Here is an 18,455-nt window from a genome sequence, read left to right on the forward strand (position 1 = left end):
GATAATTTAATCTTTTATTTAGGAAAAACATATTAATTGTAATAGATATAATAGGAAAAAATAACTCAAATATACAGATACTGTTGTCCAATGAGACATTAATAGCTGAAAATTAATGTAGAGGATTTTTTCTTCAAAGTAAACAAACTGAACTCTTTGCAGGAATTTTTCATTACAAAAGTTAGGATGCATTCAGGTACAGTGAAATTCAGCTTTATTGGAAAGTACAGACAGCCTGAGCTAAGTCCCTGTTGATTATAATCCCTGCCATCTCCCCAGCACCGCTGCATCAAATTTATTCGTTAAAATATATTCCAAAGTAAACTCAGACAATCCAAATCTACAGTCATTATTAGGTCAATTCACAGAACTGCTGAAAAAGTAGACATTTTATATAATAGTACAAAAGGGTTTGTATAGAAGATACTTCTCTTATACAGTTATATTACACAGCTCTAGACAGGCCGAGCAGGCTCCTCTCAGAAGGGGCAGCTTCTGACAAGGTAAGAGAAATTAAAAAAATTAAGTTAGCTTCATTGAAGCCTCGTGCCTTATTACAACTATGAGCAGTTTGTATTCTGTTTTCCTGTTCTTCAGGCCTAGGTTCAGCAAGCATGCAGAAACTGAATATTGCTCTCAATAAATATGAGATTAAAAGTGTGCTCTAGTGGTCTCTTGTCAGAATTTAGAACAAATATTTATTTTAGTATAAATTCAGCAGATGGCCTAAAGCATCCAAAACTCTGAACTCCTTCAGGATCAAATTGTGCAGCCATTGCTCAGACAACATTTTTGTGACCTTTAATAGACAAGTGAGATGGTTTTTTATATCTCACTGCCTGCAGTGTGTCCCATGACGAATCAGTTTGTCCTTTAGTATATTTTATCCTGCCAGTTTGATGACAAGTACCTCCAACACAGACTTCACTGCCTGAACAAGAGCACCACTGCTGTGCCTGTAGTGCCCAGGGCACAGTTGGGATGCTGCTTTGTCAGCTCCTGCAGCTTTCCACCACATCACTTCATTGTCCTGGGCTGTGTTCATGCTGTACCAGTGGAGGGCCAAGGCTGGCCCTGGGCTCCAAAAACTGAAATGGTGCCAGGAAAGAAACCCACAGGCTCCCCTAGCCAATGCTTCATTTAACTTTACACCAATCAAACACTGCATAGTGAGGAAGATACTTGAGGTTCAGTATTACCAAAAAACTGAAATGGGAAGAAGTACTCCCACGTTCTTTGTACGAAGCACAGAGACTCCAAACCACGTGGGTCGGAATTTTGGATTTGGTGATATGATAGCATTGCTAACATTGCTCTCCACCACCACAAAAACATAATTTTTAGGAACAAGTGACGTTAAAAATAGAGTAAGAGAAAAATTTGGACATTTGTAATTGGCATTGTAAATTAAACTAGGCTTTTCATAAAAGTTTAATTTATGAAAAGAAAATAAAGAAAACTTTTGAAGGAGGTTAGTTTGTCATCACAGTTAATAGCTTTACTGAGTGTCCCAAGCTCAGACAATATTGCAATCACAGTGAAGAGCTTTCCTGCTCAATTACAATTTGGAGATTTCACACAACTGTGTCAGAGCTGTTCATAAACACTAATTCCCTCAACTTTCACTTGTTCTGCTTCTGAAGTTTCTGATTACCATCACACATTTTAGGCCACATTTTTCTAGGACTTCCTCACAAATTTGAACAATGTGCTTTATATTGTATTTGGATAAGAAAGTGCAAAACATCTGACATCTTATATGTGGGAACTGAGACACATGGAATAATTCCCAACTAAAGTACTGGCACCTTCTGACATTCAGTATTACACTTCATCTCTCCTTTCCCCAGCAAAAAATATAAAAATATTATTCCTTGACCGGTGTTGACTTCAAGAAACACTAAATTATTTTACCCAGTATGGATGAGGTCTATGACGTCAGGTCTGGTTCATGCTTTAGCTGAAACTTTTCTTCTGTTTCTGTGTTATCTGTTAAAAAAGTAGTAGTGAATGAAAAAAGTGGAACTTCCCCACCAATTTTGTTACTGTTGTACTTAAGTAAAAATTCATAAAAATATGAAAAGCATTCATTATCTCTTTAAACTAATAATAACAAATAAAAGCATATTCACAGCAATCTGATTCTGTGAAAATTACCATTTCCACTGCAATGTAAAGCACCTTAGGATCTTAGAGCACTCTAGTTCTTAATGAATGGAAATAAAATTGGCATTAGTAGCACTGCTTCTCTCTCAACTAGATACAGACTTCTGCATTGTTCTATTTCAGTCTGTCCAAAATAAATTTTAACCCTAGCTAATTTTCAAAGTACAGTATCACACAGGAAAGCAGTATGATATGTTTTTTTTTAAAATCATGTTGGCTAAAGCATTCATCACCTTTTGATACAGTTTTATTCATTGCAGGGATGCTTGGAGGTAAATCAAAGGAATCTCATGTCTGTGTAGCACTGTCCATATGACCCAGAGCCTGGTTCTGTTCTTTTTACAGACAATATGATGTTGGAAGGAAATTGGTTTCCCCTGAAGTTGTTTGGAAGGTTTGGTGTGAGAGTAATTCATCACTACAAAGCCAGGCTGTTTCACCACATGATCATTTTATACCTTCCAGCCTAGTTCTGAGGTGATTTTTGCCACTGCATGCCTTTTCACAAAACCATTTCTGTAGTTACAGTGTCTGAAGCCAGTTTTGGATGACAAATTCATAACTCTGCTTTTCTGTCTCTTCCAAACCATCACACTGAAGGCCCACAGCTGATTCTCTTCCACATGACAGTATTCAGGAACAAGTGTCTTTCTCTTGCACCATCTAGCTTCAACAATCCCATCGAGTTTTGGCATGATAAAGATATCTGATGTTCCAGCCTTCAAAACTATGAGCTTAAAATCTGCAGCTAACATTTGTGACTCTAACATTTGCCTTCTTCCTGTCTAACTGCTGCAACAGGGTCAGTCTATACTCCAAGAAAGACTGACTTAAAACCCTTGGAGTGAACCTGTAACTCAGCCTGTAACACTCATTCTGGTTGAGAATGTTCTCTTGGCTTAGAGTTCAATGACATGACAGGGGGAGTGAAGCAATGGAGCCTGGAAAGGGAATTTCCATGAAAAAGGCAGGAGAAGAACAGGAGCACAGAGATTTGCTGCTTTCTCTTTTGGTGCAATGTAAGCAGGATTAGGGAATGAGCCAAAGTTGAGAGTCTCAAGATGAAAAGTGCTGATGCACAGCAGCTGCCATCCCAGGGCTGCTGGCTGCCACAGACACATCAGCAAACCCTTCCTGGGACCACCTGACACAAAGGCAGCACCCCAGCAAACTACAGAGCCCCCTGGGTGACCTTGGAGCCACGGCAGAGACAGCTGTGGCCTTGCAGGGGCTGCTGACAGGCTGGGGTGAGGCAAAGGCAGCATTTACAGGAGCACAGCACACAGCAACAGCCCAACTCTCAGGTCAGTCCAGTATTTCTGATTCACCAAGACCATGTGCAAAAACACGTGGGGGATACAAAACCTACAGCTCCCTTACATTTATCTATGGACTAGAAAACACTTCTTCACCCAAAGGGTTGTCAAGGCCTGGCAGAGGCTGCCCAGGGCAGTGCTGGAGTCACTGAGACTGAGGCATTTAAAAGCTGTGTAGATGTGGCACTTGCATGTTTGGTGGTGAGCTTGGCAGTACTGGGGCAACATTTTGACTTGATGCTTTTAGAAGGCTTTTCCAAACTAAATGATTCTGTGATTCTTATCTGAAAAGGATACAGTTCAAGTATATTCTTGGACAATAGGAAAGTTGGATGTTTTCCAGAGTTTAAGTGCTAGAAGAACACCAATGCTCCACTCCCTTGCCCCCAGCACAGTGTATCCAGGCCAATATGGCATTCAGAGTTCCTGATGATGGCAATCACTCACTTGCATCAATTGTGGAAACTACTGCACTGAATAACTAGATGCATCACTCAGGATATGAAGTCACTCAGAGCCTATGTATAGGCATGACTCACCTAAGTTATTGGTGAATTTGCAGAACTCCTTTGTCAAATTATTTAAATAGTAATTTTTGCTGCTAAGTATTTTTCACATGATGCAGCATGATATTACTATAAATGAAGAAATGTACCAGGAACCAATAAAAGACCTTTTCTTGGTTTTGATTGACCTGACTTTAAAAACAGATGCAACTTTGTTCAGCATTACTTAAAAATATTTCTTGATAGTAACTGAAGACACTTACCTCCTAGAGATACTTCTATATGGCTTGGTTCAGCTGGCTCTTAAATGAAAAAAAAGACAGTCAAATGAATATGAATATCGTTTCAACAAGATGAATCAGATTAGGGAAATTAAGTTTTCCCTCAAAAAAAGCACCTAATTTTTCTTAAACAATCAGACTCATATCTCTTTGACTGAGATAAATTTGTGCAGCTTTCTATAGTCTGCAACAAAATAGAAAATATCCCCAAACATTTATTACATTCAGCTATGTAACACTTTCTCTTCTAAGAATGATTCACTGTGGCAGAGATATCACCAAGTCCCAGAACAACATCATGTGCATTTGCACAGGATCCACCACATTTGGAACAGCTTAAAGAAAGAGCCACCACTTCTCCCAAGCACTGTCTTTGATGGCAAGTATGTGTACTTGGGGCAGAGTGGGGAGGTGCACAACAGAGGACAAGAAGTAGGCTTTAATTCCATGCTGAGTTTGCTACTGTGTCTGCAGGGATTGCAGATGAACATGCTCTGGGAAAAACATTTTAACACTGCAGATGTTAAGGACCAACAGACTACAGCAAGCTCACAAACCACCAGCAGCTGATCTCCTCCCTCCCACACCTCCACATGGAAACAGAGGAACCAGAAGTTTTCTCGACAATAATTTTCATCATAAAAGTGTCCCTTACTCTTAAAATGTTTATCAGATGTTTTCTCTTAGTTTCCCAGCTTCTTTGTGTAATGATTCATTCAGTCAATTGCAGAAGCTTTCCCCACACTACACCAACTTAGCATACACAATTTTAAAAGGTATATGGACATTTAAAGCTGTATTGGATCAAAGCTAAGTTGCCCAACCATTGGGCAGGAAAATTAACATTTCCTTTCCTTAACATTAACTAAAGGAAATTAACATTTCCTTTAGTTAATTCACAGCCCAAAGCGAGTTCTCTGCTCAGACTAAGACAGGTGATGTGTGTGCATTCCCAGATGCAGTCTAGCAGGGGTTACAGAGCTTGGCAGCAGGCAGAAACTCCACCTAGACCCCTCTGCCAGCTATGCAGGCAAACTTCACTTGGCTGTACATGCAGACATGCACACATTTGAGTTAAGCAGACATTAATAAATGGATGCTGAATTGCCTTTACACATTGCCCCCACTAATCCTTCTTTCCAGCTCACTCATCATCTGTAAAAATCAAATCAAGGAACACACCAATGACACAGCTTGAAGAAAGTAGAGGCACTTTCCACTAATGTTTAACAGCTATTAAAGTTATTTAAAGTTTAACAGTTACTGAAGTTAACAGCTATTCATTTCTCAATATGAAATGGCTCATCATGAGCACTCTATACCTAGGACATGACTGTAAGGATATCTGCCAGTGAGATGCAGAAGTGCACACCCCACCCCTCCTGCAAGGACACGTGTCACACTGCATCACCTGGTAGTACTGCTGTGCTAGTGGCTGCTGCTGGTGCTTCTGCTTCAGCTTCTTCTAGCAGCTCTAAGATTAAACATGAACATTGTTTTACTTCACAATGAAAATGGTTCACATGCAACACAAGAAAAATGTTTGAATCTGCAAATACTGAAACTTCTCACATGAACAGGTCACCAACACTGTGACTGAGATGCAGTTCAATCTTATCTGTTACAAGAAAAACATTCCCAGTCTTGCCTTCAAGCAGCAAAACTTTAAAGTTTCCACATGTTCTTTATATGAAGAATAAATAATAAATAATACTTATAAGCAGTTGGCTCAGAGCCTTTCAATCATTCACCTTGGTATCCATCAGTATAAGATAATTTTGATGACAATTAGTGGACACAGATAATGCCCACACCTCATGTGGTCCATGGCCAATCTGCTCCCCCAGTCCCAATACACATTGACAACTTAGGCTGAACTGACAACAGCTCAATGGATTCTTTCTTTTCTGCCTGAATTCTCTGGAAATACTATTACACATTTACTTGCCTGGAAGGCTCTCCCTTGCAGAGAGACCCCTCTGCCACCTCAGAAGTGCACCTAGGTCTGTGAGCAGGTCAGTGGGAGTCACTGGCTACAGTATCCTCCTGAGGACATCTCCTGCTTGCAGGGCATGGACCTCAGCTTGGGAGCTGGAATACACTGGTGGCTGAATGTATTTGAACAAACAATGGGTTCTAAGGCTCCAGCTGGGTAAGGCCAGTTTGTGACAGGTTATTTGGCCTCTGAATTTCTAATCTGACGTTGGTTCATAAAGAACACAACACAAGGGACACTGTAGTGACAGTCTTTGTGGTTTGTGTTTTCTCCTAAATTACATCTAGCAACCAGGTCGCAATTATTTTAGCAACCAAAATACTAACTACACCTCTCCCTCCCACTACCCCAAACAATTTCATTGTGAGGGCCAAATTGGCCATGGCACTTCAGCTGACTACAGTCTGCCTCTCTAAAAAGTTACAGTTTCAGCAGAATGCAGAATTTTTCACTGGAACACGGTTGTGCAGCTACTGGAAAGCTCTTGCTTGCTAACTGCTACTGTGATGGATTTAAACCTACAACACAGCAGCTCTCATGTAAGTGTGCTGCTCAATCAGGATCCTAAATTTCTTTGGGACTCTGCAGCTGAAAAATACAAAATCAGAGTCTTGCATTTTCATATCAAGTCAATGCTAATCTTATGCTGTTTAAATGTAAATTTCTCCCCCTGCCCTCAAGTTAACTCTACATCCATGTTTAGTCAGGAAATCTTAATAAGAAATACAGAGGCAAGAGTTATACAGAGACCTTAACAACTTGGGGCCTCTGCCACTAAGACACAATGTAGAAAATGAATCTTGGTAGGTTATAAAAATGCATTTGTCATCATTGTCTCATAAATACTTACGATTGTTAATCACAAGTCCTGGAAATGGTCTGGAAAAAAAAAAAATTACTGATTCTAAAATGCACTGCATGGTGTTTCCTCCCAATGTAACCTCCCCACACCTTCTACAACAGAGGTCATGCTAAAAAATGAAAAGAAAGGCAAGTAAAACAGAAGGAGTATAGCTCTTGGGCACTTTGGTTCTTCAAAACTAGCATTTTGAAAAGTAACATGTATGGGAAGACCTAAACCCTTCCCTTGGTCACTGCTACTTAGCAAGGAATCACCTCTTCTTCAGGGTTCAATTCAAAACCACATCAAAGTCCTTTTTTTGGTTAGAATATGTCATGATTAAATGTTGAGAGTTCAGACCCTTTAGTAAAATCTAAGAACTTCTCTCTCTAAGGATAAACTGAAGCTTCTAAACTCCTGTGAAGTCATCTGTGATTTGAGAAGTTACAGAAATGGATCAATTTTATATTTTCAACTCCCCCTTAGAATGATTCCAAAGTTTGATCTGTTTTGCTTCAATGCATACAAATTAACACTGGATATGTGTGTGTGTATCTATGGAGATATACACATGCAAATGAAACTCCCTTATACTATAATTGGACAATAGTGTATTTTAAAATATTGCATAGTAACCAATGAGCTCTGGACTTGTTTCAAAACTTGATATTATGACTGGGAGAGCAAGGCCCAGAAAACTATAGGACTTTTTAGCTATTATGATTAGATTTGGACTCAAAAGACAGCTTTCTGTAATATGCAGTATTAGTAATATGCCTTTTGTCATATTAAATTGGACATGTCCTCCTTCATTCATGCCAGGAACATCTGGGCTTCATTTGACCTGATATATTGTTATCCAAAAAGAGCCAACACCTCTTTAAAGATGGACTACAACTTCTATTCTCTCACATTTATTCCAGCTATGGGACTGTACTCACAATCTAATTAATGGCAACTACATACCTAATGACAGTGAACTTGATAGACTCTGCTGAATCCAAAATCTTCCTCATTGAGCTGAGTTCCAGATAACTGGGTGCTTTAAATGCCACACCTGGAGGCATTCCATCCACCAACACACAGCCAGGGTTGTTAGTGATTTTTCTGTATGGAACTTTCACAGGAAAATTCATACCAGTGGCTTCACCTAAGTGAGAGAGGTCGTGTTTATTTTCAAACCCACAGTATTTATGATTACACTGACGAAAAAGTCCTCAGATGATTAAAAAAAATTCAAACCACGCTTTCTATCAGATCTGAAACTATCAACCTTCACTTGACAATGAAACAATTACAGTGTTAGAAATGAGGCTCTGGATTACACTCATGAACATTACTATGAGAGCATCAGTCACAGCTCCAAGTCTGACAGTTCAGCACATGAAGAACACAGACTCTGCTCTTAGAGAGCAGTACAGAACAGGATATTAAAGGAGATAGCTACATGAGGGAAAACAGCATTTCCTGCAATGCTATGAAAAGAAATTCAATAAAGCCCAAGTGAAGGAATTTCAGATAAGGAAACTAAAGTCATTGCTTCTATAAAATGCAAAGTAAAAAAAACCCAAACAAAACTATACACAGCAAAAGGGTTAAATTGCATTTTTAAAATTACTCTAATCCCAAGTATTAAGAGGTCAGGATTATGAAGCCCTGAGAAGAATCATGGACTGCCAGCAAAATCCATCATGTTGACATAGGAAAAAGGAAAAGGGAAGGGGAACCATGAAGCAATCTAGAGTCTTAGGACTTTGTTTAAAACACCAAACTGTCTACATCACTTACAAAAGATTCTTTTTGGAGTCAAAGCACAACATTCATATACAATTCTCAAATTTGTTCATTTTAATGACCATAGATATAATTCACTGTGTGTGAATATTCATTCAGTAACTGCACTGTGAACAACATTAATTGCACTCACACCTATATAAAAATGGGGAGTAAGAAGCAATTACCAAATTTCTGGCTAAAAAGATCATTTACTTGCTCTCTCAATTGTCTGGCATTTTCTGCTTTTGGCAGTCGCTCACTTTCATCATCTGGAAGAAATTGTTAGAACAGCATGAGAATTAAGCACAAATTTCCACCCCTGAAGCTTGTTATCAATACATGTTTACTCAAAGCAGGTATACCCAAGAGCTTCTAAACAGGCACTGTCTTTGCTCCTCATTTTAGTAGTAACACTGAATAGTAGAAATACACACAAATAGATGGTTGCTAAGAAATTACAGAATCCTAAAATGGTTTGGTTTGGAAGAGACCTTAAAGTCTCCAGTTCCAAACCCCTGCCATGGGCAGAGACACCTTCCACTAGACCAGGTTGCTCCAAGCCCCACTCAACCTGGCCCTGAACACTTCCAGGGATGAATCTAGAAATGTCTAGAGATGATTTTGTAAAGTAATTTAAACCAACAAATTGTATTTTACTTTCTTATGGAACACAGAACGGTATGTGAAGGTAAAAGCAAAGTGATCATTCAGCAGATGGCCACAGCATGCAGCAAAAAAAAGCAGTAATTGGTGTTAAGACAAAGCAGTTCAGCCTGCATGGTCATTCAATTCAGTTCAAGTACTGACATCTGCAAGTTGCCAAGAACTGCAAGTCAATATTTAATTTATTGCATCATAAAAATGTGGATACTTCTAACAGGTGGTTGGACTAAGAATATTCTACAGATGTCACTGATGAGATATTAATGAGTGTTAGATAATATTTATATCTCAGCAAAACCAAAAGGTAACTTAGGTTCTTTCTTGACTGTACTTGTATTTCAGCAAACCAGCCTGACTGTAGGAAAATATCAAACTAAGCAGATATCACGAAGAATAGAAGCACAAGTATTATGATGTGAAACCAGACAGTATACACACCTTTTATGGTTACTTTAACAATGTTTAGGTCTTCAACATCTTCAGATGCTTTCACTGTGTTTTTTGTGGTCCTTGCTGTATTGGCTTTACTGGAGGAATTATTTTTTCCTAAGAGGATTAATTTAGAAAACATTTATAGAGAGGTCAAAATCTTCAGTTTCATCTATAAAGAAAATATTGCAAAACAACAAATATTGGCAAAGTTTTCAAAGAGGACCTAGTTTCAGTTTCAAAATGGAAGCATTTATTCCATGACCTACCTACCTGATATAATTTTCTACTGGCTATCTGCACTCCTGTCTCTGGTGCCTGTGTCATTTAGATGATCTACACACTAGGAGCAAATAATTTATCTCTAGACCCAAATAAATCCTGTGAATCCTACATTGCTGGCTACATTTTGATAGAATGTAGTAAAGAATACATTAGAGGCACAATTATTTGTGAATAACTTAAAAAACTTAATACTCCCTTGTGAGAGCTATATTTTAACTGTAACTGGTAAGTGCTTTTCCCATCTTGAAAACAGACAAACAAACAAACCAAGCAACTGCAATGTAGAATAAATATTTCAGGAATTTATTAGCACCATGCTGCTCTCATAATTAATATTTAACCCTTGAAATAAACTGTTATTTGGGAAGTTAAGCAGCTGCAAAACTCACCTTGGGTGCTTCTATCAGACCTTCCTTTGATAGCTGCCTCAAGCACCTCAGGCCTGAAAACAGATTGAACATTTTACATACAATAATAAAATTATAACATCAACATTAAAGAAAATCCCATTTTCTAAAAATGGTAACTAAGTGATATCTTCTCAGCCAAACAGTCAGTCAAGAATGCAATGACTGAGAAGCTCCATAACTTCCCAGAATCACAGAATCTTAGACTGGTTTGGGTTGGAAGGAACCTAAAACCTTACCCCTGCCACGAGCAGGGACATCTTCTACAACATCAGGTTGCTCAAAACCCCGTCCAACCTGGCCTTGAACACTTCCAGGGATGGGGCAGCCACAGCTTCTCTGGGCAACACCCTCCCAGTGAAAATTTCTTCCAAACATCTAATTTTACCCTGCTCTCTGTCAGTTTAAAGCCAATCTCCCTTGTTCTATCACTATCTGTCCTTGTAATTTCTCTTGCCACTGTTTCTGCACTGGCACAGGAATATCTAAACCTGTTCTAGGCAAAAGAAAGAGAATTCTTACAGCTGTCATTAAAATAATCTCCACTCCTCAGCTCCCAATACACAACCAGCAAGCTTTATGAGTAGCCCATAAGTGCTCCTTGCAGTAGGAATTAAACCAATGATGTGATAATTGTGATGGATTAAGAAATATGGACTTGCTCTTCCTCTCACAGCAGTCTAAGAGTCTGTCAGAACAAAGAGATTATTGTATCTTGTTCCACTGGCACAAGAGCTTTCCCACCATTTCCTCAATAAAAATATTGCAGTGTGTATTTTATAGAGTAATTTAGCAACTTGGCAACACAATTTCATTTTTTGGTCTACATTTCAATTCTCATAGAACAGATTATTAAAAACATATGGGAGCCTTACTTTTTAATAATAAATTTTATTTTGGGTCTATTTCTCAGGATTTTCTCTAGTCTTGGAATCCCAAAAGTCGTAGGCTGGCGGAAGGGCACGCCCTCAGGCAGTCCTTCCACATGGAAATCCTCTGGGTAGGAATCAAACAGTGCATATGGCACCTTCACTGGCCCACTGCGTCCCAGAGCTTCCCCTGAAATGCAACAGAGCAAATAAGGACCCGTTAGGCAACTGATGTGTACAGAAATAGCATACCCCTGCTGGAAATGGAATAGAGTAGTTGGCACATGCATAATCAATTTACCAGCAGGCTTTGCCTTCTTTGGTGACAGCTATGAATATGCAGGAAGAAAATTAACAATTCAAACATGACTTTCTGTTGCAGTAAATCTTACCATAATTTGCTGAAACTCAGTAATTTGCAACCAGCTCATGCCACTGGCTTGGTCTGCATGCATGACTATCCTATCTGCATGCCCCTTTTGTCTTAGCCTGCAAATGCAAGATGTGGTGGGGGTGTGCATTCCATCATCCTCTGTCAGAGCTGGGGCAGTTCTCTGCTGTCCATGGGGCAGTTTTCTTTATCTCTCCCACAGCCAATCCTCCCTCCAGGAGATCTCTCCTGTCCATGGCCACTGAGTGTCCCTGCATGGCTGATCAAATTCCAGCATCCCATGGGGAGATGCTCCGCCCAGGGCAGGAGCCAAGCATTCCTACCTGGATACAATCTGAGCCTGGAACAGCACAGCAGCCTTTGCCCACTGCATTCCCAGAGGAGCAGCTTTCTCCTGCCCCGCATTCCCAGAGGAAGAGCAGGCACCTCTCCAGCAGCCCTGGAGCTCCAGAGGAAAACTGCAGCCTTGTGCAGGATCCCTGCTCCAGCAGAAGCACAGCTGGCACTGCAGGAGGGCTGAGCCCCCATGGGATGGGACTGTGCCACCACCCTGACACACAGGGGGCCAGCTCCTCTTCTGACTCTGGCAGGGTTGTTTTGTATTACTGCATTTTTAATTTTCCTAACAAGGAACTATTATTCCTAACCCCGTATCTTTGCCTGAGAGCCCCTTAATTTCAAAATTACAATAATTCAGAGGGAGGGGTTTTACATTTTCAATTTCAAGAGAGGCTTCTCCCTTCCTTAGCAGACACCTGTCTTTTCAAATCAAGACACACTTTGTTGAAGGCAATGCATTCTGCCTCTTTCTCTTCTAGAGAACAGTACCAAGGACAGATGAGATTCATGCTCTTGCTCAAGAGTCCACACTCAGATGAGTAATGAGAAGCCATTACTTCCAAAAGTCACTCATTTCCAAACAGCCTGCACTAACTGTTGGAATATAATTGAGCAATTTCTCCAGATACCACCCATAACCCATTTTCAGTCATGCAGAGCCAAAGTCCCATCTATAAGCAGAGTGCAGAAAGCTCAAAATGATGTGCCAGTATGTGATATCACTCTGTGGCTCATTAAAAAAATTGTAATCCAACTACAACTTCTCCATTTTCAAACCCAAGTAAAATAACAAGTGGAAATGTGACACTGGATTGCAAGCACATGAGAATGAACTCAGATGGGAAACTGTAAGGTACACAAGGATTGCAGGAGCTCTGGAATAAACATATGAACACCTCTCATACATTTATCTAACTGCATGTTCATAAGAAGGACATCTCAGTAATAAAGAATCAATAAACATACCACATTTTTCATTAAAAAGATCTTCTACTTTCTGCTTCAAGTCATTGATTTTGGCATTCCAGAGCTCTGCCAGGAAGAAATTGGAAGAATTAGAAAAACACTTACACAATGAATCAGTCTTTGAATAACATTTTAACAAATCTTTAATAAATTCTTATGCTTGATAACCAATTTACTATGGCAGTAAAAATGTGCAAAATGGCTTTCATTCTGCAAAACTATATCCACATCAATCCTTATTTTCCTGAAGCTTTGAAAGATACTGTAACTAAATAAATCAAATGTAATTAAAAGCAAAATTAATCCAAGAGTGATCCATATTTACTATCAGATAGCATAAAATTTACTATCAGATAGCAGAAAATTTACTCATCTGAACCACCCAAAACAGTGGCAGAAAGTTCCTCTTATGTTCAATGACACAGCCCTGAAATACATGCCTCTCTCCTGAGAACTTTAATCTCTAGCACAGTTTCTACTTTAGTGGTGAGATGAGAAGTCCATTTAATTTAAGCATTTTGTTTCTGACAGCCATCAGAGCAATTTCCAAACCAGTTTACTTGTGGCTGCACTAAGTGAGCCATGGCTGGTCTACAAAACTAAAACCTCAGTCTAAAGTTTAAAAAAGTTGCAGATTTAAAAAAAAAAGCTTAGGTCTAGCAAGCAACAGGAAAGTCCAAGAAAACTGTTTGCAACTCTGAATATGAATACCACCCTAAATCAGTAGCTAAATCAATATCTCATTAATTCTAAACTTGTAGGAGTAAATAATTAATTTCTTATAGGTTTTTTGACCATACAGCTAAAAAGAAAGCATAGGGGACAAAAAAGATAAAGCTAATAACAGCAAATTCCTACACAAATATAAGCAAATAAACTCAGAATGTGAGTATGCTAAAAAAAAGGTTTACTGAGACATGGAACTACTTAGAGTTACTTTGAATGCAGTCACTCATCTCACTTGACAATGAAGAATTTTTCTGGATTGCAAATTCAATGCTGAGATTTCTGTTCCAGAGCACTGCACTAACAGGCCTGGGCCTCCATGGCCAAAAAGCTCTGGCCTACATTCATGGACACAACTACTTTCAGGGCTTTCAACCCTGTCCAGCTTTTCCTTTACTGATTTTCTACAACTGGAGAGGTCAGTCATGGCAATCATGCACAATCAGCTCAGACAGGTCATGGCTTACTAATGTTGGTTCAAATCCTTCCTGATCCCTACATCCCACCTAGGTATCTCTGCACAGTGATGTCAATATTTCAGATTTGTGGAGGGTTTATGAAATTTATGCACATCTCAGCTGGGTTTATGCACTTGATGGTACTTTGCACCAGAAAAGTCCTTCAAGGGTCTGCAGCACTGTGCAGTAACAGAGCAGCACAAATCTAGAACTGCCTTTGTACCTGAATCAATGACATCTAATGGATCTGGGCTGCATTTGTACAGCACACTCCACACATCATCCAGTATTTCTCTACTGCAGATTATTACACATAATGAAGAACCGAATGTACACAAAAGGGAGGACTTCAGTCATTCACTAACTGTACATCAGAATATGAACTCAAAATATCTGATATGTAATCTGGATGTTCCATACCAACATTAAAGAATGCATGGGTGTTAGTTCTCTCAACACTTACCAAAAGAAAACTCTCTTCCTTGTGGCTTCAAATTTTCATTGGAGTCATCGGTATGAGAATTAGTTTCTGCATTTGTGGTTTGGTCTTTTTTAGGACCTATGAAGAGACATTACATATTTAAGGCAGAGCAGAAACAAGACATCATACAAAAAGAAAAATGCATCGAACTTGATTACTAGAGAAATCTTCAATTCTGAATCAAGAGTAGAATAAAAAAAAACAAAAAAACAACCACCCTTTAGGAAGTTCTAGAGTTGTATTTAAGCATTTAATGCTACTGACCACATCTGTGATCTCTCTGCTCAGGACTACAGCAGTTCCCACACCTCTGCTTGGAATAATGGGCCCAAGCAAGCTGTCAAACTGCAACATTTTACCTAAGCATCACCTACACAGTATCCAGTTTGTTTCAGAAATGAAAAATAAAGATGCTTTTATACTGAAGTGTATCTGGAGCCCTCAAGAGTTTGCTACATGAAGTGCATGTTACTTATGGGCTATGAAAGCTTAGAAGAACAGACAATCTAGAAGAATATAATAAAAGAACATCAGAAGAATATTTATTTCTTCCATACTGTCTTCAATAGTAACTTCAATCTCCGGGACACTTGAATTTTCTGAAGAGCTTCGTGACCTTTTGGAAGTCCTTTGATCTTTGGAAGGACCAATTCCTGGAAGCCAAAAGAACACAAGGCGTAAAGCACAAATTTTGCACGCCTAACAAAGGAACAGCTGTATTCTAACAATTCTAACAGACTGAACTAAGCAGAGTCTGCACAGTAAAACCTGAACAATACAGTGATGCTCACAATCTTAAGAAGTAGGTTTAGTGCTCTTGAAAAAAACACATCTAGATTTTCCATGAATTCAGAACAAAAGACTTTGTTTTTTCTAAGGGTGAAGGAGAGTTTTGTTACTTTTTATTATCTAAAACCCCCAAAAATTACTAACATCTGAATTTTCTACAGACAAAAGATTCTTTCATTCTTTTCTTATAAAACACCATTGTTCTTTACAGCAGTTCACAGCTCTCAGTTAAAAATGGTTGAAGCCATTAAAAGCGAAATAAAAGTTGTCAAAATTGAGGAAATTCCATTTTCTGTACTACAATAGTCAAGTAGAAAAGCAGATATATTTATGGTTTGAGTGTCTTTCTCAACAGCAGATTTAGAGACTACTATGCTAGATCATCTTAAATAATGCCTTTTATTTACAACACCTGTCTTTTTCAACCACAAAGAGCTCTCAGTCTGCTAGGGAAGTAGAAAAGAAGTATTTACAAATGGATGGCAGCAAATAATATTTAATTGTTTACCTTTTTTCTTTAGTTTACTAGCCAGTCTTAGAGGCAAATGGGAAATGATAAGCTCAGGCCTAGAAGTTGAACAGAACAAATCCAATCAATTGCAAGACAAGTCATACAGCAAAAAGTTACCAATTTCTTGGAATTCAGTTGAGTTCCAATTCACATAACATCAGCTCTCTACAAGGAAATTCTGTTAGAAGCATGGATAACTCTCCATCTACTACAACCACAAAAAAAAATAGAAAACATAAAGCTGTATTTTCTATTCTGCAATTTTCTTCTGGGTTTACTTCAAGCAAAGAAAAATACAGAAAAATAAAAAAAACCCCCAAGGAACTAAGCTTCCAGGTGCAAGACCATTTTCCCCCCTCAATTCTTGATGCATGAAACACACAATTTATACATCTACAGAAATTTAATGAGGAATGTATGTCCTTGTGTGAGGACCACATATGTGCTAAATATTCTTTGTGTTTCATGGAAGCAGAGTTTAGGTAGCATTTAAAGCCTAGAGCTGCTGGGAATGAAGTCAAGTAACTTCAAAATCAGAGGTAACAATAACTGGATCACAAACTTACTTCTTAATAATAAATTTGATTTTGGTACTCGCACGGATGATTCTTTCGAGGCGTGGAATTCCAAACCACGTGGGACTCCGGAAGGGGACTCCTTCTGGCAAGCCTTCCACCACCAAGGAGTCAGGGTGTGATTCAAACACAGAATAGGGAACTTTCACTGAATCTGAAACCTCTGAAAGCCCCAGAGCTTCAGCTGAAAATAAAAGATTAAATGATGTATTACAAACTTCAATGGGTGGAATTTTATCTCAAGTGATTTTAAGAATCTCGTCTCACAGAGGCTCTGCTACTCAAAGCTAACAAGCCTCCTGAAAAACAATAGAAATATTTAAATGTATTTGAACAGATTCCCTATTATTTTCTGTGCAGTAACTGCAAATGGGAACTTGGCCCATCTTGTTACAGATAACATTTAATATAGGCCTAAAGTGCCTAATGTTTTATTTTGAGAACTTCTTTTCATCCAAAAGCTTTTGTGCAATCATCTCGTCACGCAACCAGAAAAATAATGGCCTAGGATGCTGTTATAAAAACATTTATGTCAGTTATAGGAAAGAGTAAGTAAAACATAGGTAAGAGGAGTCAAGATTTCCATATCCGTTCTAGTATACTTCTGATGCTTAAGTAAATTCTGTAACATTTAAACAGAGGAGTTTTAAAATGCAGCAGCATTACAGAACAGTTCATTTAGCATTTAACTTACCAAACTTCACACTAAATATATCTTCTACTTGCTTTCTTAGCTTTGTGATCTTGGAATTCCAATCTTCTCTTGCTGAAAACCAGAAACGGGTGTCAGAGAATCACCCAGCTCTAGATACAGAGGTACATTTGAACATACTTCTTTCAACATAAGAACATGAAAACTAACAACACAATTACATCTGATTAGACAGGGACACACAAGGAGTAATGATTATTAATAGCAGCCTAAATAATACACGTAATTTCCTCTACATAATGAAAAATCTATTTAAATGTAGTTACAAATTTCAAACACTGACCCTAGCAGAACAACTTGGTCTTCAGAGCCTTCAGATGCAGAAAGAAATTATTTTAGTGGTTCTTCCTGTTAAAGGCACATCATGCTTTCAAGAAGTCCCTACAATTCCTTACCAACAGAGACCTGAAAGAGCTCAGAGTCACCTGTGAAATCCCAAGGGACTCCAGACCTTTGATTCAGGCCAGGACAGTAACTCCAGTTCTCTGGGGCTCTGAAGGTGACCTAGGCTAGTTATTCAAAGGCAGCTGGGACTGCATCAGGATTTCAGAATCCAGCAGCCATCCATGTTCACAGTGATCAGCTCACTCCTTCCAACCCTCATGAAGAATATCCCAGCACACTTCACATGGGTTCCTTCTTGAAAAATGCTGCACTGATCTAGATGTGTTTCCCCATCAAAGCCTTCCACCCTTCCATTCCCACCTGGAGACAGCACCTGTCTTACCTTGAGGGTTTGACCTGTGCGGGATACCTTCGTTTGAAGCGTGAGTTAGCAGCTCTGGCCTGCAACCAGGACACAAATAATGTGCTTATTCTTGTCATAAATTAAATACCACTACCTATTATGACATGAATTGAAGAGTTTGAATTTTTCCATTATGTTTTTCACACATGTCAACATGTTAACAGATATGCAAAACATATTCTGAAATATTTGTCTGGATTGCAAATGCCCACTTTACAATGCAA

General features: G+C 38.9%; 1 protein-coding gene across 1 annotated transcript in view; it reads right to left on the bottom strand.

The window, feature by feature from the left end:
- GTF2I (general transcription factor IIi) overlaps positions 1-18,455 on the bottom strand; it is a 74,483-nt gene continuing 56,028 nt past the window's right edge. The window contains exons 28-44 of the mRNA XM_041484916.1: positions 18,211-18,269; positions 17,466-17,537; positions 16,763-16,955; positions 16,194-16,252; positions 15,454-15,549; positions 14,879-14,974; positions 13,232-13,297; positions 11,542-11,725; positions 10,649-10,701; positions 9,984-10,091; positions 9,068-9,151; positions 8,073-8,256; positions 7,116-7,144; positions 5,681-5,743; positions 4,252-4,290; positions 1,915-1,989; positions 1-495 (exon numbers count right to left, since the gene is read on the bottom strand). Coding sequence (XP_041340850.1) covers positions 1,931-1,989; positions 4,252-4,290; positions 5,681-5,743; positions 7,116-7,144; positions 8,073-8,256; positions 9,068-9,151; positions 9,984-10,091; positions 10,649-10,701; positions 11,542-11,725; positions 13,232-13,297; positions 14,879-14,974; positions 15,454-15,549; positions 16,194-16,252; positions 16,763-16,955; positions 17,466-17,537; positions 18,211-18,269 — 1,444 coding nt within the window. The 3' untranslated portion in view covers positions 1-495; positions 1,915-1,930. The remainder of the gene's footprint in view (positions 496-1,914; positions 1,990-4,251; positions 4,291-5,680; positions 5,744-7,115; positions 7,145-8,072; positions 8,257-9,067; positions 9,152-9,983; positions 10,092-10,648; positions 10,702-11,541; positions 11,726-13,231; positions 13,298-14,878; positions 14,975-15,453; positions 15,550-16,193; positions 16,253-16,762; positions 16,956-17,465; positions 17,538-18,210; positions 18,270-18,455) is intronic.

This window comes from Pyrgilauda ruficollis, unplaced genomic scaffold (assembly GCF_017590135.1).
Source record: "Pyrgilauda ruficollis isolate IOZ18807 unplaced genomic scaffold, ASM1759013v1 scaffold69, whole genome shotgun sequence".
Taxonomy (NCBI): Eukaryota; Metazoa; Chordata; class Aves; order Passeriformes; family Passeridae; genus Pyrgilauda; species Pyrgilauda ruficollis.